The 25,813-nt window shown below is 40.5% G+C and overlaps 1 protein-coding gene across 1 annotated transcript in view; it reads right to left on the minus strand.

Annotated features, from left to right (window-relative positions):
* The window catches only part of LOC120553458 (copine-8), a 91,595-nt gene that overhangs the window by 46,033 nt on the left and 19,749 nt on the right, over positions 1 to 25,813 (minus strand). The window contains exons 2-6 of the mRNA XM_039791861.1: positions 17,144 to 17,184; positions 13,909 to 13,955; positions 12,397 to 12,500; positions 7,402 to 7,441; positions 2,629 to 2,705 (exon numbers count right to left, since the gene is read on the minus strand). Of these exons, the coding sequence (XP_039647795.1) occupies positions 2,629 to 2,705; positions 7,402 to 7,441; positions 12,397 to 12,500; positions 13,909 to 13,955; positions 17,144 to 17,184 (309 nt within the window). The remainder of the gene's footprint in view (positions 1 to 2,628; positions 2,706 to 7,401; positions 7,442 to 12,396; positions 12,501 to 13,908; positions 13,956 to 17,143; positions 17,185 to 25,813) is intronic.

Genomic DNA, 25,813 nt, shown 5'->3' on the forward strand with positions numbered 1-25,813 from the left:
GCTATGACATTTTTGTTTTAGCCATTTTCTGCAACAACTCACACAACCTTTCCTCCCAATGCTCATAATAACATAATGTACAAGACATGTAGAATTTTCAATTTAATGCATTTTTGCATCCACAAAAAAATTCAGCTTAAAATAAAATACAAAGATTGATCTGTACATTTATAAATTCCTAAATTAAAAATGATTGTGGCTCTTACATGCGTTCTCTTTTGCCATAAGTGTCACCATTACAAAAATGAAATGACTACAAGTATGTGTACGGTGTGTGTGTGTGTGTGTGTGTGTGTGTGTGTGTGTGTGTGTGTGTGTGTGTGTGTGTGTGTGTGTGTGTGTGTGTGTGTGTGTGTGTAAAATGAAGAATGTGGAGTGGAGGGATGGGTTTCTTGAGTAGCGGACAACATCGTTTTGCACTTTGGAGGGGTCCATGGTGCATGTTCTCTCTCTCTCTCTCTCTCTCTCTCTCTCTCTCTCTCTCTCTCTCTCTCTCTCTCTCTTCTCTCTCTCTCATTGGCGAGTGCTGCTCAAGTGGATGACCGTTGCTTTGAAAGAAACGCACTAGAACACACACACACACACACACACACACACAGAGTATACAAAAGACACAAACACACACAGGTTGCCAGGTTGTTGACAAGTGTTCAGTGAAGGGATGGCAGCTTGGCATTTATTTCCCCTGACACCCCTCTTTTTAGATCTCAAGGCTCATGAAGGCTTCAAATGAACAGGCAAATTGGATTAAAGAAGACACAATTGAAAGGAAGCCAAGTGGACTTCACCATGAGAGAGTAAATATGTGAAACAGGAGCATCGTGGATAAAAATAGATAATGAGGTATCCTAATTAGGGCTCCTAATTAAGCTGATTTTGCTTCTGATCTTGAATATGGATGAATGGTGTTTACAGTACGAGAGCGGAGCACCCAAAAGATGAAAACACTGCACACAGACTTGGATGGAGTCCAAACGAAAGAAAGCACTAAAAAGGTTAGAAAATGTTCGAAAAACTTTCTGAACATTTCTGTGCAGCGTTATTTAAGTGTAGACACGACGATATCCAGAATGGGTTTTTGTACTTCACTTGCATGAAAACGGATGCAATCATCTCTAAAGGTTATAAATACAAAGACTGCGGGCTCATTTAAAGCTATAGTGCGTAGTTTCTGTCACCCCCATGAGGGATTCTAAGTAATGACAACAAAACTGTCGGCGCGTCCACATGATACAAGCCTACTGGGATTGCGCACGCGCACCACACCCTACTCCACGCAGTTGTTAGTAGCCAAGAAGGACACGGAGGATTAAAAAAATATGATGGACTCTTCAGAAGAGGTTTTTATCTTCACTTGAGTTTCTGCGTGCGAAAGTCACCGGATGCCACAATCTTCTGAACACAGCCATACTGAGAAATCCAGAGAGAGTTGTGTGGAGCTGATAGTCTTAATTAGCTTTGTAGAAACTCATTTGGCAATCGTTTGAATGTAACGAACGTTTATTAATAAGAAAGAATTACACACTAAAGCTTTAAGCAATTATGTTCTGCTTCATCGTTTCCATTAATAATACATTTTATTTTAATAGCGCTCTTCATAATACTCAAAGACAAAGACAGTTAAAAACCGCACCATAAAAGTAATTATTAGTTAACTTTAAATAACTTCATGTACACAGAGAACACGTTGTGAACTCCCACACTGACAACTGGTACAACAACAACAACAACGAAATGTAAAAGAATAATTAGGCTCACACGTCGCGGAAATTCACACAAGAAAACAACACACAAACAGATGCAGATGCAGATATATATATATATATATATATATATATATATATATATATATATATATATATGGGTTTCTGCAGAGGATAGGCTGCCTAATAAGCCTGATGAACAATATCGATGTAAGGAGCGCCTGTGTTTGTATGTATAAGAATAGAAGTGTGTGGGAGTGTTTTTGTGTGCATAAGTGTGTGTATGCTCATTAAAAACGGTAGGTATTATGCACTGTTCCTCAGCTTGGTATCGCCAGAAACAAAAGTTGGGGATGCCCCCTTGATACTGCTTCAGTCGCTCCAATTACCAAGCTGCATTTATTGCTGCATACACATATCTCACTGCTAGTGCCTAGTGCACACGTACACAGGTATTTAAAAAAAAAAAACAGGGTTTTTCCTTCTTTTGTTCCCATCCACACATGCACTGTTTAGTAAAATCTCGGTCCACATAAAAACACAATCGAAGTGCTGTCTAGAGCATGCCAAGCCAACAGGCGATGATATACTGTGAGCCCAGTTGCACAAAGAAGAAGAGGAAGATACCACCAACTAGAAGTTATATATATATATATATATATATATAAAAATATATATATATATATATTCTTTTCTCTCTCTTCAGTGGAACTCTGTAATACTACAATACTTACGTAACATGTTTAAACTATTTATCTGTTTATGTTCATTGGACTAAAAACAATCAGTCTGCTTCCATGACATTTGTGTATCCTGAAACTAAAAATGTGTGCCATGTAACAAGTCTGAGAAAAATTCAACAAAACAATGGTGAGAAAATTACTGAAATATCGGCACACTCCCAGCTATGGGGACACCTACTCACCCAAGAGCTTTTTCCGAGCGACTGCCCAATGATCCAACCACCTCTCCGAGAGTACAGTAGGCCTGGCCCAGAAAATCCTGCAGAGTTACAAAAAGAGAGGGAGTTTAAGAAAACATATCTTTTTCTATTATTCAGACAAGGCATAACACAAAAAAACAACAACATGAAATGAAATTGACATAAAATTACTCACAGCCATAAAGAAACAAAAATGACCACTATTCCTGATCTCTACGGAGTGCTACCCAACATGGCCAAACCAATTCGAAATACCCCCATGTTCCCCAATGACGGATAATACTGCCAAGCAGATTAAGCCTTCCTCCCACCAGCCCTCACACCTGCCCAACTCTGCTCTCTCGCCACTTTCCTGGTAAATTCAATCACCATCACACGTCACTGCTAATAGAGACAGAACGGCAGGGAGATGGAGAGAAAATACATGTGTGTATCAGTGCTGGAAATGGCTAACTAACTAAATTTGTGTGCATGACAATGTGGGAATTATAGATTTTGACTGTCAGCATAAAACAATGGCAAACTTCTTACTGTGTAAAAGTATGAAAGTATGAAAAACACCCACTGTGACACGCAAACTATGTCAGATCCCTCGCTTCAATTGTACGAAAGCTATTATAGAAACATGCCATCTCGATCCCAATTTTACTACGGGGCACACTGTTGAGACCATTCGTCATTATTTGACACCATCTCTAATATCTGACAAGCAGCACTAACATAATGGATTCTCTTTGCTCCACCGATTAGCCTCTTCTATTATTATGTCTCCATATTGATCCATCTACCCAGCTTCATGTCAACCTGTCTAGCTCATTTATCTCATCAGTGTTGCATACATCCAGCCCTGTGACTTTAATTTGTCATAAACTAATTTGTTTTAGGCCACAATGGGTGCTGAAATAACATAGTAAAAATAATTGTTATGATATTTGTTTCACTGTCTAAGAGGCTGTGCAGTAAAGTCACTAATCACTTAGCAACCATGGCTGTTCCCAGCATGAGGTCCATCCGAGAATTGGCTGTGTGCAACTAATGGATAAATTATATATATATATATATATATATATATATAACAGCGTGGGCTAAAAACAGATTTAATAAGAAAAAAAGATAGTTGTGTGGGTGTAGCTATATTCAGTAATGTTTTAGAAAAATTAACTGTTTGATAGATTAGACTGAGGAGTTCAGGGCGAGCATGAGCAGATGGATACAGATGGTTAAAAAATATTATGGATGCCAGTTTTAAGGAGTCTACTCTGTAGCAGAGCTGGAACCAATGCTCAAATTTCAGATCAAGAGGAATATTGGGAAAATCTTCTCTCAGAAATATAAGCCATGTGTCCACCTAGTTTATTTATTTATTTATTTATTTATTTCTATAGCACTGCGCTTAAGGACAAAGGCACCAGGTTGGACGGCCAATGATAAGCTAATTTTGTAGCCCCCTGTTTCCTTGTGCTAAGCTAAATTAGCTGGTAGCTAGTGGTATCAGTCTTCTTACGTAACTCTCGACAACAAAGCGAATAAGTACGTCTCAAAATGTCGAAACCTTTTCTTTATGGTTTTTCTTCTATATAGTTACATTAGTAAATTATGTGTTAGCCATTAGCAATGATATTACAGTAGATTTAACATACAAACCCCTTATAAAAAGGTAACTTATTAAAACTCCTTTCGATTTGCAATTCAGTGTTCAAAATAGATCAGTCTGGCTTCCTATCTACTTGCATAGAGAAATAAATATGATCTTATGAACAGGACAGCACGTGTCTTTTTTCACCGTCTCAACTGGTCCCTCTATAGTCCACAATCGTTCTCACCCGGTTCCCAGGTGTGCCTGCAGCCTACAGCTCAATGATAAAACATCATCTAATAGATTACCTCTCTGGCCTCCCACCCCACACCCCACTCCGCTGCCTCCGAGCCGACAGGCCAGGCTCTTCTTGTATGAGATTATTGATTACAAGAAAGTGAGGCAAAGCGAGGGGGAGGGGAATTGGAAATGGAGAGATCAAGATCGAGAGAAAGTGAGAGAACAAGGTTATGGCAAAGAAATAAAAAGAAAGGGTGAGAGGGGAAGACAAGAAAGAGAGATGAGGTAAGCACAAGAGGGGTGTACTGCATCCGGAGAGACAAAAAAGCCACAAATGAGAAGAGGAAAAATCCTGAAGGGAAACTAAGAGGGACTAAATTTGCTTTTGAGAGACCCGGAGTGTTTCTCACTGTAGTATTCAATTTATCTACAATTTCATACAGTTACTGACAAATAGATGCCAGCAGTGCTATTGATGGCTTTCATTCAGCGGTTTAAAAAACCACAACCCTAAAAAGTGATGTAAAAATAAAGCACAATATGAATTACTGCTGGAGGTAGAGATGTAATGACCGTGACACAGCTTTGCAGTTACATTATGATATCAATAGAGCAATTTAAAAGCTATAGATCCAATACTACTAATATCATCCATCACAGCAAAATCACCTTTTTTTCACAGCGCAAAATTTGAAACAACAAACCCACCTTGGAATCAAAGCTAGCTAACTTCCTTCACATCACACTGAACATGAAACCACACCACTATGATCCTGCACTGAAATCAATGGGACTGTACGTAAGGTTCCCTTTTGAATTGCATTGCACCATTCAGTCTGATGCCACATAATGATAGTGAACAGCAGTTTGCTGTAATTGAGCTTAGCATCTAAATAAAATCCCTTTCATATGAAAGTGCAGAAAATACAACCTTGTGTCCTGTGCCTTTACAGAGGTCCTCAATTACACCTATTATATTAATTAATTTATATATTAATTTCACCCAATTTCAGGGTAGCATAGTAGTTAGATATCTGTCAGTCACAGTCATTTCCCCCTACTTTTTCCCTGGTTTCTTTGATTATTATCTTTAAATTGTTTTGTGTATGCTCTTTAACTACTATGTTATATAATTTCTTAAAATGAAACATAAAAGGAAAACGGGGAAAATAGGCTTTGAATGGTCCTAAACAGCTAACCTTGGCATGTTCATTTTTTTAACTGTTTGCTATATTCCAATAAAAAATAAATACAAGATCATTCACTGACTCAGCTTATATTTTACTTTGTGAGTCCAAAGTAGCACTCGTATATCCCTCTTGGACAGCAGACGAACATTAGCGTTGTACAATTATTATTGCCCCTGGGACACAAAACATGTCTAAGTGCGGTCTATCATGGCAAATGATGTTCAATACTGTGTACAATGTCTTCTATGTAAATATACTTTAATAGCACTGTAGACTTCCAACATTTGATTGCAACATGCTCAAATACTCGTCTTTAAAGCCTCATGTCAAACATTTGCCATCCCCTTTTTCCAATCATCCCAGCCAACACACAAAGGAAGTCATCTGACGGTGTGTTTATGTCGTATGATATGTGGGCACACTGGTCGGGTCAGACACTGGAGAGCAAACACTGATAAGAGCTAAGGACTGGAGTGTGTCACCTCAGGGCAGAACGTGAGTCGCAGTCTGCAGCTCTGCTCAGGGGCAGGCTGGGGGACAAAGGTCAAGTGAGTGTTACATGAAATGAGTTTTTCACAGGTTTTTTTTGTACAGAGTTGTAGCAATTTCCTTCCAGGTGGTGGCCAAAAGCTGCTGAATAGAAAGAGGAAGCAAAGCCTGATAGCACACTGGCCATAACGGACACTGAACGAAGCTATACACGTAAATGTCCAGATAACAGTTAGAGTTTATGAGTAGAAAAGACAGCTTTAAAATTTGTATTGTTGCTATGACTTCTTTTCATTGAACGTTGACAGTTAGTATTGCCCGTTACAACAGCAAACACCTGCCCAAACATGTCTCAGATATCACTGAAAAGCAGTTTCCATGAAAACAGGTGTGCACACAAGATTAGAGACTCACACAGACCTTCGGATAAAAATACAGCTCAGTAAATGGATGAACATTGTCAAATTAAACAGTCATTTCCCTTTATGTTGCAAGATAACAGTGCCACAGCTTAAAGGAAAATACGCTTATTCGATTCCTTGCTCAGAGTTAGATGAGAAGACCGAGTATGAAGTATGTATAAAGCCACCACCAGCAGCCAGCTAACTTAGCTTAGCATAAAGACTGAAAACAGGGGGAAACAGCTAGCCTAACTCTGTCTGAAGCATAGACTGTAAAAATAAGAAGGGACCAGCACCTGTATACCTGAGTGATTAACACTTTGTATCTCATTTGGCCCAGGGATCAAAAATAAACTGAACCTATGAAAAACAACTGGCTTACACGGCTAGTGAACCGCTCTAAACGTTACCAAGGAAAACCTCCAAGGGTGCAAGGCTGGACTCTTTGAACTACAATCCCCACGATGCAGTAGGCAGGACACAGCTATTACTGGCAAAGACAAAGTTATCACATTGTTGTTCTTAATTACAGTTGCAGTTATGCTAATCACTGCTATCAGCGTGAAAAAAAATTCAGGGTGGACAGGGGAAATTAGTGTTTATTTAATTTCTAAATGAACTGCAGGCCGTTCAGGGAATGTGCTATTACGGTACATGATAAACACTCATTGTAAAGGCCAGATTGCTATGTGGCTGAAATGAGGCTAATGGGAGGTAATAACAAAGACAGCAATCATGCACAAACAAAACACTCACTCACAACCAGAGAATGAAATCAGCAAAAGTGTGAAGAGACAAAAACAAGTTACATTATACATGCCTCAATGTGCGCACAACAACACATAACCAAGTTACTCACATGTTTTGACAGGTTGGCGCTCTTCGAGTCAACATCATACCTGTAGAAAAAAGGAAAAGTGAGCGAGAGTCCGTACATTAGAAAGTGATGGAGGGTGACAGGAGCTCAGCTGTGAATACAACGGGAATTACAGACAGAGTAAATCAGGGACGGAGCCAAGCAGCTTGTCACCGGCGATCTCACCAGAGGCTCTGGGTATTTCACTTCCCAGCATCACCGGCTCACAGGCATCCTCCAATAAACTGACACTAAATGGACTAACTGGCAGTCATACATACATCCATCCATCCATCGGAGAGAGAGACACAGAGAGAAGAAATGTGCTAGTGAGTAAATAAGTGTCTGTTCTCCTTTGTGTTTCCACTGCTGCTCATTGGTGTGAGTTTCAGTAGGCTATCATGGATATTGTTTGATGTATGTTTGAATATTTATATATAACACTTTTTATTCCTCCTGCAGGTCTCTCATGCATACAATACTTGCGGGGAGAAAAATGTGTCCAGAAATGGCCCCTCTAGTGCTAAAGCTGCTCTAAAGAATGGGAAGCAATCAGACAAGCCATTCGCTCAGCAATTTCAGGTCATTTCACAGCTCAGGTCATTTCACCCGCCACTAAAAATGGATTGCCCTTTGCTGGGTAAAGTGCCCCTCATTTCTCCACCAAAATATTAGTTACTTTACAAGAATGTTCAGGGTACACAAGTACATCCTTGTGTGTGCCTTTGTATGTGTGTTGCTCTTTGGGAATCCAAAGCCAGACTGAGTATTTAAAATGATGCAATACAATCACATAATATCTTAACAGTGTCTATGACTTTTTACACGATTCAGAGTTTCTCTACCATCCAACTAGAGAAGCCAATCGTCCACCCTCTAGAGTAGAAATGATTCGCTACCAATAAATGTGTCCAGACGGACTCAGCAGGAAGTACAGACAAATCCCCTAATTTCTATGTACCGTTACTTGTCATTCAAGATACCCTGTTTCACTGTAATTGTATAAAGCTGAATATATGTGAAAACCAATCTTTAGAACACATTTGAACCCCATTTTACTTACATGTATGGCTCTCATGCTCACTGTGACCTTTGACCTCCTTGTGAAGAAACAAGAGTCTAAAGCTATGCTCGCAGCTTTGTGAGGCTGAACATAAAACTGAACGCAAACAAGATTAGCATGCTAACCTGCTTACAATGATCACGTTAGCATGTTGAGGTTTACCATCTAATTTTAGCATGTTAGCCTGCCAATATTTTGCTAATTAGCACACGTCACAAAGATGAGGCTGATGGGAATGGTTTTGTATTTGGTCAAAAAAACGATGAAAGGTCGGGGGGGATCGAGGTTTTAACAATTCATCCTCTGAAGAACATGAATGTCAGGACAAAATCTCATGGGAATCCATCGAACAGTTGAGATATTGCAATCAAAACAAAAAATGTCAACCTTACGTTGGTGCTGGTGGCAAACTCAGGGAATCACCTAAGCCGTAGAATGACACTGATTGTTTATTATGCGGTTTTAAAATTCCACAAATACACACTATTAAGGGAGATACAGACGTGCAGAGGTCTATTACACACAGTGCAGTCTCATAATTCATATTCAGAGGACATACTGTAGTATTTCTTTTTAACAGTTTCACACAGATCCCATCTTCACGGCCCTGAGGGAGGAAACACTCTTTCATCTGCTATCATCTCAGACTGTTACCCTCTACAGGCTGGCAGAGTCAGCCATATACGGCCGTTAGGCATGACAGGGGCAGCGAGCTAGGTCCACGCACACACATACGCATGACACACAAACAGACCAACAAAAGGCCAGTGTGCAGTTATGTTCCTGGGATGTTCAGTTTCATTCAGAAAACCACTCAAGAGACAGCAAGCATAGAGGCATGTATTCATACATTTCTTCAGCTCACTTAACAAATGAGAAGGCATAGAAACTCACACAGCACAGATGTCCTGACATATCCTGAGCATAAGAATGTCACAGCACAACTACAGTAAAAAGTGTGTGCGTCTTGTGCGTGTATGTCGTTACAGTACACATATAAAAGCCTTTAAATGTCTGCGTTATTTGTAAAAAAAAAAAAAAAAAAGAAGAAAAAAAATATGCACACGTCAAATGGAAAAGAGTTTCACATAACAGCTCTGGAAAACCCACTTAAATTTCATCCATCCATCCATCCATCCATCTTCGTCCGCTTATCCGGTATCGGGTCGCGGGGGGAGCAGCTCCAGCAGGGGACCCCAAACTTCCCTTTCCCGAGCCACATTAACCAGCTCCGACTGGGGGATCCCGAGGCGTTCCCAGGCCAGGTTGGAGATATAATCCCTCCACCTAGTCCTGGGTCTTCCCCGAGGCCTCCTCCCAGCTGGACGTGCCTGGAACACCTCCCTAGGGAGGCGCCCAGGGGGCATCCTTACCAGATGCCCGAACCACCTCAACTGGCTCCTTTCGACGGGGCGGAGCAGCGGCTCAACTCGAAGCTCCTCACGGATGACTGAGCTTCTCACCCTATCTCTAAGGGAGACGCCAGCCACCCTCCTGAGGAAACCCATTTTGGCCGCTTGTACCCTGGATCTCGTTCTTTCGGTCATGACCCAGCCTTCATGACCAGAGGTTAGGGTAGGAACGAAAACTGAGAGGTAGATCGAGAGCTTTGCCTTCTGGCTCAGCTCTCTTTTCGTCACAACGGTGCGATAAATTGAATGTAATACCACACCCGCTGCGCTGATTCTCCGACCAATCTCCCGCTCCATTGTCCCCTCACTCGCGAACAAAACCCCAAGGTACTTGAACTCCTTCACTTGGGGTAATGACTCATTCCCTACATGGAGTAGGCACTCCATCGGTTTCATGTAAACGTGAAATCTGACACTTACTCAGATTCAAAAAAAGATGGTATAAAAAACACATTCAAGTGCTCTGCATTTCTAGCATCCAAACAGGCTTCTTTTTTTAACTATAGCAGCAACTGCTAGTGATTCATAGGAAGGCCAGAGGATCAAAGCAGCTAAAAGAAACCGTGAAAATGTGGATCTTTATCAAAGTGGGAAGCATTAACTTAAATAACAGAACCTGTAGTAAGGTTATACAACAAAACAAACGACTCAAAGTCCTGCATGTACATTTCAGGGACACAAAGTAACAGGTTTCTAGCAATCCATTTATGTGTGCTAATGCATACTGGGTCATAACATGCTGCGGCAGAGTAGATATGAAAGGTTAAATGCTTCTCTTTCCCTGAAGGAAATCTGTCCGCTCCTATATCACACCCACCATCCCCTGGAACCCCGGTTGTTATGGTTACCATCGCTAAACCGCACACACAGCCACAAGCACGTGCACAATGCTGTCCCCGTGGCCCCACACAGTATGTGGGAATGGGCACACATTAGCTTTGTGGGTCTGTCCCGGTGGCCTGGTGACACTTGTAAGATGACGGTACGGGTTTGTGTTGTGACAGAGCAACCAGCTGAGATACTGAAACACTCGCGCACGTATGGATAAACAGGGATACTACCTCTGCCAACATGCAAAGATCCACGGACACAGGAAATCCAGCCAAATGATGTAAAAAAATTGACCACAATTCTCCTTTTTTTACCCTGTATTAAGCACTAATTAAGAAGTGACAACAACTTCTTACTATTTTTGTACAGTAATTTACACATTATAACAATTTTAATGGACAGAAGGGTGGCCAGATACAGCCAGAAAACAGTACAGCCACATGAGCGGTAGCAAAGGTGGATGACTGAATCTGTCATCAAAGACTAGTGCACACTACTTTATTTCCCCTAGACACAGGCATTATGATGCATTCTTTTTAGTGTAGATATCTTTAAATATCTGTTTGCAATTACAGTAGACCAGGACCAATGTCAATACAGTTGTCAAAAATAGGGATCCAGAAACCCCTATGCCTATATAGAAATACTTCCACCCACACACAAACACACGATATACTGTACACTAACTCCTCGTCGCAGATATCACAGTTGGGTTGCCGAAGTGGCTTCCTGGTTTATAGTCTATAATGTAATTAGTCTCCATCTAATGAAATAAAGCCACTGAAATCCCCTCTGTTATTCAATGAGAAATGCAATCTGAGAGCAAATTGAGAAAGAGAATTCCCCCCCCACACACACACACACACAGGCAGTCTGGTGGTTTCATAAAGCTAATGACCAACTGTCTCCTCTATGCAAAAGGAACACTAATCCAGTGTGAGATGCAGTCACAGAGGATACAACATTTACAGTGCCATATAATATACCTTTATGTGGTACAGTACTCATTAGCGCAGGAGACTGACGCAGAGATTTAAACTTACTAAGTTTCACAGATAAAAGCCCACACAGATGTGTATTTTAAAGGCCTTAATACTAACAGATGCAAACCAGTTAAGCTTTTTTTGTCACATACTGTAGTGCTCACAAATACCCAAACTTAATTAGGTGCTTTATAACTTTACTAATTTGGAGGGTGTACTTTGCGGTAGGCCTGCCAATTCCACAATCTGCCAAACATCAGCAGTAAAAGTAACATTGGACTAAGACCAACCCTCCTTTAAGATAGCCATCAACCAATATAGTGAACGTAGCAATGCATCTAAACAAACTCGCTGTACCAGTTATACTATGATGAACATCTGTGCAATAAATCACTGTCTGTTGTTGTCAAGGTAAAAGAGGAAAATGTGTCCCTGTAAAACTTTTGGAGAAAAAAAAAAAACTTGGCATGAATATGCAATACATTGTCTAATATTCCTTTTCAGTACATTTTTGTTGTCCCTGTATTGTTTTATAATAAGCCAATATTAGGTGGCATACATGAATATTAATCAAGTGGCACATGCATTGTGCAATCTACTTAACCTTCTCTCAATTTACTAAAGTGGAGAGTCAATTAGAGCAGAGTAGGAAACACACACACACACACACACACACACACACACACACACAGGTGTAGGCATTACTTACAAGTCAAATCGGAGGTTCTGTCGCTCTTCAAAGAAGTAGTCCAAAATGAATTTCCGCACAAAGTCTGGGTTTAGCGTGTTGTCTATCACCTCTGTTCTCCCAAACTGGACAAAGAAAGGAAGATAAAAACAGATAAGAATACCTTTTGGATCAATTCCAATTCTCAAAATATTTCTTTTCTAAATGTTGGACTACAAAAAGAGTATCAGTTTAAAGACCCAAATCTACATCATCTATGAAGACGTCCAAGCTGATGTGAGACGTTATCTGCCCTTTCAACATTATTGCAGCTCATCAAACCTTAAAACTTTGATCTTACGGAAATCCGCTTGTAAAAACTACAAGCGCGTTGTGAAGTTGCACTGACTCCTGTGAATAATTAATCGCTAGCAGGTTTTCTCCTCAGGTGAAACATCAGGGGAGAGGCTGGTTATATTATGTACAGCTTTAGATGTAGTAATGAATGCAGAGCAGCTGAAGTATCAAGTCAGTGGGGGTCAGGTAGGTTCCCAGTTTGACATTTAACTTAGGCTATTAATAATGCATGCAGATGATGGGCTACTCAGAACTATGAATAACTGGGAATGATTGGGGCTGCAAGCTTTGCCCCCTCATTTACATTCATGAATTTTCATCACTGTGGGGTCCGTGAGTCCACACATGCTCATAAACAAGTTGTAGGTACTGGTTGTGTCCACAAGCACAAACAAAGTAAGGGTGACTTATCATAATTTGTTCAATTAAATAACACTATTTGATTAGAACTTTGATAATACTATTAATTTATTTGTGTTACATATTTTAAGCAATAAATTATAAATGGCAGGGATCGACCAATACTGTTTTTTCAAGGCCGATACCGATACCGATTATTAGTAGTTAATGTAACCGATAACCAATATTTTGGAACCAATATGAATTTACAGTGAAAATGAAGATTGTTAAGTCAAAATTAAGATTTTGGAATGTTGGAACCCAAGCACAAAACTTTGTTTAAATACTTTAAGCAATTATTTAAGAAATTAGAAACTTTCAACACAGTGCACAGTAACAGATAGTCCGATTGGGCGGGACATTAAGTGAGACACAGAATTGTAGCGGTGCCAAAGTAGCGCACTTTTTAATTAACTTTATCGGTTATCAGGCAAATAAAATGCCGATACAGATAATCTGTAAACTGCCAAAAGAAACGGCCCTATAATCGGCCAGGGCCGCCAGGCCAATGGAAACCCCCGCCAGGCCAGAAACACCTCACTTCAGTGAGGCCGCGACTTGCTGCAAGTCGGTTTATACGGAAGTTAGCCCGTTACAATGGTTGCAATGGCAACCGTACACATAAAAATGCCGCCCTCTCTGACCATCCTGCTACGTTGTTTTGAATGGGAATGCCCATTCTACTCTCATTCAATTCCTATGGTTATATCTCTATTTGTACAATGATAAAGGATAAAGACCGGTGACGCAACATAAGGCACAGCATATTCTGTGATCCACGCTCTCTTTGATTCTCACCTCTCTCCACTCCTTGTTGCCCATGCCTTGTGTGTAGAGAACACAAACTGTGAAGAACAGAGACACATCACATGATGACATAACATTAAAGATACATGCTCAAACCCATGCTTGTATCCATTATAGTTGTCCAGGCAATCAAACTTTCTCAATTATGTATGTACTAGACCTAACAAGTTACCTGACCATACATACAACATATTTTTGAACTGGTGGGTAGGCTAACTAAGGGAAGGACAGAGGAGCCTTACTCATACAACTCCGAGCAAATAAATAAAAAAACAAACTCAAATGTCATGGTATTTATTGGCTCCATCAAAATATGACTAATAACCCATAAATGCATGAATTAAATATAACAAAACTACATCAAAGCACCTAGCAGTTTTATTCATGAAGCCCACAAACATATTCCCCCTGTCTCCAGATGGTGAAAGACATCATTTCAGGCCATTATGCAATTTCCCCAAATAAGACAATTCACTAAAAGGCAAATTACTGAGATCACTCATCATCATACACTTAATTTCTGGAGGCCTTTGATGTTCTTATGAGATAACTGACAGAAGGATATATCAATGGGCATGTAAACACACACACACACACACACACACACACACACACACACACACACACACACACACACACACACACACACACACACACACACACACGCTTCTTGGGTCTGGTAGAAACTTAAAAACTCAAAAGATATTTTGGGAACAGATAAACCAATTTTTTCGCAGCTTACTGCATGCATTGAAGGGCTTTATATCTCTATCCCACTTGTACCCGAGAGTCTTGGTTTTCTTTTTGGACCACTGCTCTTTATATTTTAAAGATATGTTTACCAGCAAGTGACACATCCAGGATATCTCTATATTTCCAGTATCTCAGACATTCTCTTTTTCCTCTTTCCTTTCCCTCCTTGCTCTTTCCCCCCTGTCAGGCTGGTTCATATCAGCAGACTGAAGTTGCCATGCTCAGCATAACCACAAGTGCTACTCAGCACAAGAGCGCGCCCAAATGTACGGGTAAAGCCGTCATCGTGTTCATCACGGTCGTCACCATCACCTTGAGTCATTTTTTATCCCATGCTCCTGTAAATGTGCTGACAAGCTATGTTTTGTAAACAAAACAGTATGTGTGTGTATTGATGGGTCATAGTAAAGTCATCCTGATATCATAACCCCAAACTCACACACACCTCAAGATGACACATATCATCTTTGATAATGGGGATTTTATTTTTGCAGGATGAATCTTACGCTTGTATGGATCCCTTACACACACTTCTATCCATACTCCCTAACACACACTTCTATCCATACTCCCTAACACACACTTCTATCCATACTCCCTAACACACACACACTTCTATCCATACTCCCTAACACACATTTCTATCCATACTCCCTAACACACACACTTCTATCCATACTCCCTAACACACACACACTTCTATCCATACTCCCTAACACACACTTCTATCCATACTCCCTAACACACACACTTCTATCCATACTCCCTAACACACACACTTCTATCCATACTCCATAACACACACACGTCTATCCATACTCCCTAACACACACACACTTCTATCCATACTCCCTAACACACACTTCTATCCATACTCCCTAACACACACACTCTATCCATACTCCTAACACACACACTTCTATCCATACTCCCTAACACACACGTCTATCCATACTCCTAACACACACACACTTCTATCCATACTCCAACACACACACTTCTATCCATACTCCCTAACAACACACACACACTTCTATCCATACTCCCTAACACACACTTCTATCCATACTCCTAACACAACTTCTATCCATACTCCTAACACAACTTCTATCCATACTCCCTAAACACACACACACTTCTATCCATACTCCCTAACAACACACTTCTATCCATCTCCTAACACACTTCTATCCTTACTCCTAACACACATTTCTATCCATACTCCCTAACACACACTTCTATCCATACTCCCTAACACACACTTCTATCCATACTCCCTAACACACACACTTCTATCCATACTCCCTAACACACACTTCTATCCATACTCCCTAACACACACACACACACTTCTATCCATACTCCCTAACACACACACTTCTATCCATACTCCCTAACACACTTCTATCCTTACTCCCTAACACACATTTCTATCCATACTCCCTAACACACACTTCTATCCATACTCCCTAACACACACTTCTATCCATACTCCCTAACACACACACTTCTATCCATACTCCCTAACACACACTTCTATCCATACTCCCTAACACACACTTCTATCCATACTCCCTAACACACACTTCTATCCATACTCCCTAACACACACTTCTATCCATACTCCCTAACACAAAATGACATACCCGCCACACACACCCAGTGGAGAATACATCCAGCATTTACAAACCACCACTTAAAACACCGTAAAACTCTCCTACAGGAATAGTTCAACATTTTGGGAAATATCCTTATTCAGCCCATTCTGTGAATGCTTCTTAGTTAGCCTCATGCATTAGTCAGTCCCATCTCCAGCCGAGCTCACACATTTAGTGAAGAAAAGAAAAAGAAAAAAAACCACACACACAAGGAGTGACTCACGACTAGATATGGCAAAACTAAAGGCCTTCTTTTGGTCCCTAATAAATTTATCACTCCCTTAAAATGCTCATATTATGCCCATTTTCAGGTTCATAATTGTATTTAGAGGTTGTACTAGAATAGGTGGTTTAATTTCCAGAAAACACCATATTTTTGTTGTACTGCACATCGCTGCAGCTCCTCTTTTCCCCCTGTGTGTTGAGCTCTCTGTTTTAACTACAGAGTGAGGCATCTCACTTCTGTTCCATCTTTGTTGGGAGTCGCACATGCACAGTAAGTACTGCTAGCTAGTCAGTTGCAGAGTGTGAGGGCGTGCCACGCTAGCAGCTAGGCGAGCATTATAACGCGTGTTACAAAGTGACGCACGTTCGTCACGGAAGTAAATGCTCCCCCTTATTGTTTGACATTTTTTCTCATTTGTTAATTACTTTTTTTATACTTTTATTTCCTTTATTTTATCCACACACCCTTCTTTCCTATCCGTGTAATCTCCTCCTGTGATGTTGAGCAAGCTCAGACACTGCACTGACAGAAACACAGACTTGTTGACCATGAGTGACAAGAAAAGAAAAAGAGAGGCGGCAGATCTTACTTGGGTCTGATTTGGAGAAGGTGTCCCTGTCCAGCAGGTTTCTGTGGAGACAACAAAGGGGAAAGTGGTCAGTTCCCTTGTGTAAGAAGGAATAAAAAAAACATTTGTCATCCAAATGTGGCAGTGAATGCATTTTAACACACAAGACTATTTACAGTATGTACTCTGTTGGCCATGAGTCAGCACGTTACCATCATGCTCCGTTTACAGTATCCCTGTAAAACTTCTTATCTGAGGTGTAAAAAAACAAAAGAAATATCTAAAAAAACAAAAAACAAAAAAAAACGGATATATCACAGCATTAGCCACGACAAAGAGGATTTTGACAAATTTAGAATTTCTCCACCCTTATACTTTAACACTACAGAGAGGTAGGGGGGGAGGGACAAGTGGCTCTTCACATTTCTCTTTTTAATTTTATTGCCTAGTCGTCTCCTCTTTCCTTTAGTCCTCCTGCCTGTGCATCTTGAGGAGAGATGAGCAAGGAGAGATGAGCAAGGAGAGAGGAGGCTTACAGGAGGCGCTTTCAGCGAGGATGCACACAGGTGTATTTTTTGCGGAAGATTATTTTTGGCACCCGTGACATCTAAAAGAGGCGTGACACAGCTGGAATCTACAGATTGTCGCAGCCGTGCCACACGGCATATTTAATTGACGTTGCTTTAAAATGACGGCTTCGAAGCAACGATGTTTTATCTTGCTAATTGCCTGTTGCCTCGACATCCTCTCTCCTTGTCTAAGGTTGACTAAGACGCGGGGGAGACGAGGCAAGGAAAGGAATCGAGGACGTTAGGGGGGTGTGACTCTTCACTGGTCTCACGATTCGATTGCGATTATCCTGTCAATGATTCATATCGATATCCCGATGCATCACCTCCAATATTAATAAACTGTACATTGCTACATATAGTTTTCATCAACAAATTCAAGCAGTCAGATATATATATATATATATATATATATATATAAAAAGCAGCGAGAGGAAATCAACAGGTAACATCAGTAGGCAATAATCAATTATGGTCTGCGATGCATCGATGCAGTGGTTCATTTCAACAACCCTAGAGGACGTACAAACTGAGAAAGGAGAAGAAGGGGTAGGAACCAATGGACAGCTCGCAAGTACTTCCATCACAAACCATGCTATCTTCAGGTCATGGAACTATTATTTATTCAACTTATATTCAGACTCTTTATTTATGGGTATTCAGATGGTCTATGGCTCCTCATTTCATGCTTGAAAAAACACTACGTCTAAGATCATATCCTCTGTGTGATATATTGTGCAGCCCTCTGTCTCAGCAAACCATGGAGTTTCAGCCGAGATGATGAGGATGATTAAGAAAACGGTGAAGAATTTATGTTCCCCAAAAAAAGAGGAAGGAGGAGGGCTGTGGAAAACTACACGGCTTGATGTGAAACTGGCACAAGATCTGATTTGTGAATAGATGAATGAGATGAATGATGGCGATGATGGCACCTAATGGTCTGGAGAGGAGAGATTGGGATCACTTACTCGTCAATGAGGTTAACTCACTCTAGCGTGTTAAGGGCCTCGATGAGAAATAATATCTACTCTCCAATCCACTTCCTTCCATCTATTAAAAAGGTGCCATGACGTTTCCTGGTTGCGGAAGATACATGAAAATGCAGGTAATGCTTCCTGTCATCCTTTCAATCCCAGGGATTGTGAACGGCTGTCGGACTAAGTCCTGAAACCTGGAGAGTAGCCAGGCTGCAAGCTGCTTTTCAGTAACAGCCTCTCTAACTGTAGCAGTTTTCTTTTTTTCAGCTCACATTCAGTTGTCTCGGTGTCTCTTTTTCTTGTGTGAACTCATCAACACCACCTACTGTATGGCATTTCTCTCTCTCTCTCTCTCTCTCTCTCTCTCTCTCTCTCTCTCTCAGAGTGTTTGTTCTCAAAACAGAAACACCTCTGCTATCCGCTCGACCCTGTCCTTCGCTCGTTCAGTCGCAAATTGCACTTCTATCAAATCTAGGGCTGGGTACAATACTTTTTAGGCACCGACCGAATTGCCTCCAAATTATCTAGTATCCAAAAATGCCTCGTCGTTCAATACCCAATTTCAATACCTACGGAATAAATCTCATTAGCGTCAGTGAGCCAATCAGCATGCAGCATGCTGCCTCCAAGATCTAATAATGCTTGTGATTGGCTGTCTAACGTTGCACGTCGTACAGACACGCAGTAAAAACTCTAAATTACACACAGAGACGGGGCTCACGTAGTAGGAGCCAAAAAATAAATGAAAAGATTTGTGATGTAATGGCTTATGTTGTCATTTCTTTTTGTTTAAAAAGGTCCCATGGCATGACAATTTCACTTTATGAGGTTTTAATATATGTTCCCCCAGCCTGCCTATGGTCCCCCAGTGGCTTGAAATGGTGATAGGTGTAAACCGAGTCCTGGGTATCCTACTCTGCCTTTGAGAAAATGAAAGCTCAGATGGGCCGATCTGGAATCTTGTTCCTTATGATGTCATAAGGAGCAAGGTTACCTCCCCTTTCTCTGCTTTGCCCGCCCAGAGAATTTGGCCCACCCATGAGAGAGAGACATCATGGCTTTCTAATGAGCAAAGTGGCAGTTGGTCAAAGCCACACCCCCATCTCCACTGCCCCCCCAGGTTTTTGTAGTACTTGGCTCAGTTTCATGTCCCATGGCACTTAGGTGTTTCCCCTAATCCTAAAACACACACGCCTGGTGCATTGCAGACTTAAAAATGACTTTACATTTGCAAAAAAACATTCAATTTCCCTTTATTTTTCCCAACAGCACAGGTCCAAGTAAATTATTGTGCTAAAACAAATAGGTGGATAATATTCTGAACAAACTGATCTGGAAAACTCATGTAACTTAGAATTATCTCTGTCAAATATTACTTCATTGGTCCAGCAGGTGGGAGATGCTGTTGCCTAGTAACAGCAGAATCAAGTAGAGTTTTAGAAGATAAGGCTCGCAATATTCAATATTTTTCTTATGTTTAACTAATGCTATTAAAAGACCAAAAGCAACAATGAATCAATCCTTCTAACAAGTGTGTGTGTGTGTGTGTGTGTGTGTGTAACTCTCTGACTGGCTGCTGCTCAAAGCACATCAGACATGGTGGAACTCCAAATAGGCTCCTGGGCTCCCCCTGCACGCAAGTTGTGTGTGTGAGTAAGACACATTTCCAGGATTTCCACTTCAGAGGATATTGTGAATGAGTCATCTCTCTCTCTCTCTCTCTCTCTCTCTCTCTCTCTCTCTCTCTCTCTCTCTCTCTCTCTCTCTCTCTCTCTCTCTCTCTCTCTCTCTCTCTCTCTCTCTCTCTCTCTCTCTCTGGAAAGCTAAAAGCTGCCATTCGAGTAACAGAGAGGTCTGCAGGAATAAAAGGTACCACACTTAAATAGTGCGTTAGCATTTTTAGCAGTGAGTTTCCCACAAACGCTATAATCTCGTATGATTAATGTGTTATTTTGATTTTAGGCTTTTTTGGCCAAATAAATGACAATAGGTCTCTTAACAGAATAAACAATGAATGTATCAATCAGCGAATCGGCTAGGACGACAAGCAATGGAATCCTACCGTAAATGGCAAAGTGAAGTACTCGTTTGTGTCGAAAAATATTGATTTCTTCAATAGATTTCCCGGAGGCTTTGGTGTGTTTAGATGCAGCCTCTTTCTCTCTCTCATCCTTGCCCACAAACCTGGCATTCCTGCTGGCTCTGGAATCGGAGAGAATCACTTCATGTTTGCTTTTTTTGTTTTGTTTAATCTCTCTTTTCTAATCCGTTACCACATCTAATTGAAACCCACTGCAAATAATTAAACGTATATAAAACCCTAAGTGACTCAGTCAGCCATAACTGGGTTGATTATCCTTTTAAAAAAAAAAATTTGACTGAAAAATGTAGACATGCAGCCTATGACAATGGTTTAGATGGGGGGGAAAAAAAAAAATTTCTTTCTGCCAAACGACACATCACATGGCAGCACCCTTTTCAAGCGTTCACCTATACATACAGCTTTTATGGCAATTAGTGAGTAAGAATAGAGACCATACATGACGCAAAGCACCCCCATCAGGTGATTACAACGCTGGAGACAAATACCTACATTTTACCCAGAAGCGGTAAGCACATGTTCAAATGAGTTTGTGACGTGAAATGTCAAAGTTCAGTAAAGCTATTATATCTATATATCTTAAATCTATACTTGATATATTAAAATGACATTTTTCTAAGAATAGCAGTTCAATGTCTTCTGATTTTATAAGACGTGTCCAGTGATTTTGATTGGGTTCCATCTCCAGAAAATATGCAGATTTATTGCACAAGAAATTAGGCATGCATACATGGATAGGAATGATAAAATGCACAATAAGGCTGGATTAGCCTCTAAATAAAGCATTCAATGCACTCCAGTTTTACCACGTTGGGTCCTTTGGGTTTGCAGCATCTTCTTCTAATTCATTTCGGCAGACTAGATGCTGTTCCAGGGCAGATCCTACATTTAATCAAAATGTGATCTGAATCATCAATATAGCCTACAGAAAATGTGATGAGTCCCCACTGATATGACCAACGCCATCAAACTGGATCATCTTAATGCATTGCATCACTAGCCAATGAAAACTGTATCTCCAGAGTGTTGTTTTTTAACGAGTTGAGAAAACTAAACTGGGGTCTACTAAGGTAATGGTAAATGACCCAACCTCTCTGACAATTGCCGTGCTATTTTTTTAATCATATTTTCTGCTAAATGAAATCACTATTCATGTAGAGTTTGAAATCAACTTTAATCTTATATTTCACTTCTCAGCTCTGAAGTACAACTCCCTTAAAGTCACATCGAAAACAAGCCAAATACAATGCCCGCGTCACGGACACATTCAGTCATCGGCAGATAAGACGGTGCTGATCTCAGATCTGATCAAAGAGTCTACGCTGCCATCAAACCATGCTTTCTCCCCCCTGGGGGGCAAACGAGACCAGTTCATCAGTTCCCCTGCCATCCTGGCCATGCATCACCCTTGACAACTGTCAATCACAGCTACAGTAAGTGAAATCTCCCAAACAGATGGGCGGGAATCACACAGCACACACACAAGCACACACACACACACACACACACACACCCTAATTTGCTTTCTCAATCTTCCTCTGAGAGAGTTAATAAAAGGTTGGGGGAAAAAAAAGGAAATAAAAAAACGAGGGACAAAAGAGACGGATAGATGGTGAGGAAGCATCTTTAACTGATATGACAACTCTGCAATTATGTCAAATGCCTGCTTTTCTCTCTAAACACACACACACCACACACACACACACACACACACACACACACACTGGAAGACACACCTCTGTGCGTATGCTCGCGGGGAGAGCCACACGATAACGGCAGAATGGGGGCAGTAGCCATGGCAACTACTGACAGCCAATTGGGGCCACTTGACTGACTTGACTGACAGTTCTGTGTGTGTGTGTGTGTGTGTGTGTGTGTGTGTGTGTGTGTGTGTGTGTGTGTGTGTGTTTTCCACCCAACAAGCAGGGATTCCATCAGTGCTGTGGTAGCTCTCCTCTCTAGCTTTACTCTTCCTCTCCTTTCACCTCCTATCCCACTTCTCCCCTTCCTCTATCGATCTATTTCCTTTTTTTCCTCTTCATATCTCATCCTTTCCTTCTCTCTGATCTCCAGTGTATCCCTCTCTTCTCCCCATTTTCCTCTCCTTCCCTCTTTAAAAATAAAAAATGTACGAATACATCTAATGGGTCTTTTGGACTGGCTTGAGAGGCCATGTCCCTGATAGAGTGTTACCTGCACGACACAACAGCAACAAGAAAAAAATAACCCTCACAACCCTCTCCTACACTTCAGAAATAAATGAGGTTTTTAGTCCAATGGAGGAGAGGAGAGGAGATAGAAGTAAGAGTAACTGAGGAAATAAAAAGAAAGGGGAAAGGAAATTAAAGAGAAAGGGAGTTGAGACATTGAGAACTACACTGCGAAAGGACAGAGTTGAGAAAAAAGATACAGTAGAGCTGTTAAGTGAAAGAGTTGCACACTGAGGAAGAAGAGGCAGGCAGTCTGATTAGCCGTACCAAACTGTGTCTCTGAAGAGGAAGCTCTTCCAAAGCCTGCCACGATCTGATTTCACGAGTGGAGCCGTCACCATCTCACAGTTCAACTCTGTCACTTAAAAGAACTTTTTCCCTCTATAACACTCCTTCTGTACAACAGCTGTAACATTTGTTCTAACATTTTTTTTTTCCTGTCGTTATGTCTTTGATCTACTTTACTTTACTGAAGTAATGTTGTATCATATGTTGTTTTTGTTCCTAAAGGGGTTTCAGTCAGAGTCAGTGGTGGAAAGTAACTACAGGTAAGTACTTTTGAGTATTTCCATTTTATGTAACTTTCAACTCCACTACCTTCATTTTACAGCCTCATCAGATTATAATTACATATTAAACCAGCGGTTCCCAGCCTCTTTGGCTTGTGACCCCGTGAAAAATAAAAAGCAGAGTCTAGCTGGGGCCCCTTTCCACCTTGGATGTCTAGGAGTTGTTTGAAATAAGCTTTCAAATGATCCAATATTTCAAAAATCAAAGATTAGAACACACATTTTTTCTTCTTTCACACTCATTCCACAACCGCTCATAATTAATGTTGTGACCATTGTACTTTTACTCAAGCGAAGGATCTGAAAATTCTTTGCACCTCATGTCAGCGGTATTTGTGTTCAGTTTTATAATCAAGAAGCCTTAAAGCCTTCCAATCTGTGTTAGTAAAGTGATGGGACAGGGGCTGGTGCGTATGATAAGGTAAAGGACCTAGTGAAATGAGGATCTTGTTTGTTTTCTGTCTATTTATCCTGAGATCTTGGGGTTAGGGGGGGGGGGGTCGCCACCGGGGAGTGCTTGCAGGGGGAGAGGGAAACAAAATTCAACTCAATTTTATTTATAGTATCAAATCATAACAAGAGTTATCTCGAGACACTTTACAGATAGAGTAGGTCTAGACCACACTCTATAATTTACAAAGACCCAACAATTCCAGTAAAAAAAATAAAACAAAATTTAAAAAAATTGTATATTCTATGCATCTGTATACTGGATAAGTGTGTTTTTTCTTGCTCTCTTTAAGAAAAAGAAATAAAAAAAACAAAAACATTTGATCACAAAAAATATAAGTGATGTGATGCTTGTTCTAAAATGCTTGGCAAAACCCAATATACAAAAATTGCACCAAGAGAATCAGCCGCTGCCTTGAGTTCGACCTGAAATGACCTAGAGTTTGTATACTTCTGAATGCATGATGCCAATACCATCAAAACTGATTTCGTACATTTTATTCATGTTGCTATAGGTACATGTAGCACGTTGTTAATAGAGGAAGGCAACCTCATCATTCTGATTGAACCAGTTATCCTGACCTGTGCCATCATCTGACATTTATTCTAATGGCTGGTTTTCATCCAAAGATTAAACTTTATAGTTCTACGAGACAGTATCATGACATGTAGCACTCTGGTCATGTGATCCTCCTACAGCCGTCTCGATACCTGGGACTTGCTGCTCTCAAGCCTGATACATGTGCTGTGCTGTCTTTTCATCACATTTCTTCTGCTTCACCTCTGCTCCCTCAAACCATCTCTGTCCATAATTGAGCTTTCCAGGCAAACGCACACACACACACACCTTGAGTTTTTTATAACTACAGTATTCTTTATTTCCAAGTCTACTCATTGCCTGTGCTGTCCTCTTCTCAGGGAAAAAGGGGATTTTTCAGTGAGAGCCCAGAGCATTAATTCCTGTTATGTCTTTGGTTTGACTTCTTCCTCCCCTCCTCACTCTCCTTTTCTTTCTTTCTTTCTTTCTTTCTTTCTTTCTTTCTTTCTTTCTTTCTTTCTTTCTTTCTTTCTTTCTGTTTGACCGTGACCTGAATAGGCTCTGTGGAGAGACTACACCTTCTCACTGAACTAGATACATTTACACACATGTAGACACACACAGAACCACATGGAGCAACCTGCATACTAGGGGTGTGCAAAAAAAAAAATTCACATTCGTATCGCGATTCGAGCTCTACCAAAATTGATTCATAGAATTCCAAAAATCAATTCATATTGTTTTTTTGAAATTGTAGGTCTACTGCAATAACATGGGAAAAGTAATTACATTTACATACTGTGAATCTTTTTGTTAAAGATGATTTTTTTGGGCATTTTCAGTTTTTTTTTTTTTTTTTTTTTTAAATCGAGAATCGTTTTTGAATCAAAAATCAATTTTGAATCGAATCTTGAGCCTAAAAATCCACATCAAATCGTGACATTTTCTGAATCGTGCACACCTACTGCATACGGTTTAATGATTTTTCAGTTCAACTACTCCGGATGTCTACATGTCACACATACAACAAATACACAAATTGCTTCAATATTGCTTTACGATACCGGTAGGTCCAGTATTCCAGATCTAATAAACCTTTGGTATATCTGCTCAATAAAAAAAGATAAAGAAGTCACACGCGGGGGAAAAGAGGAATGCTAAAGACAATGCTGTGTGGAAAACAAAGACTATTTTAGCTCTGGTGACTAATCTGAAATAAGAGTCCATGTGTGATTGCACAGAAGAAGAAAGACACGCTGATAGAGCATTTCACTCTT

This window comes from Perca fluviatilis, chromosome 23, assembly GCF_010015445.1.
Source record: "Perca fluviatilis chromosome 23, GENO_Pfluv_1.0, whole genome shotgun sequence".
NCBI lineage: Eukaryota > Metazoa > Chordata > Actinopteri > Perciformes > Percidae > Perca > Perca fluviatilis.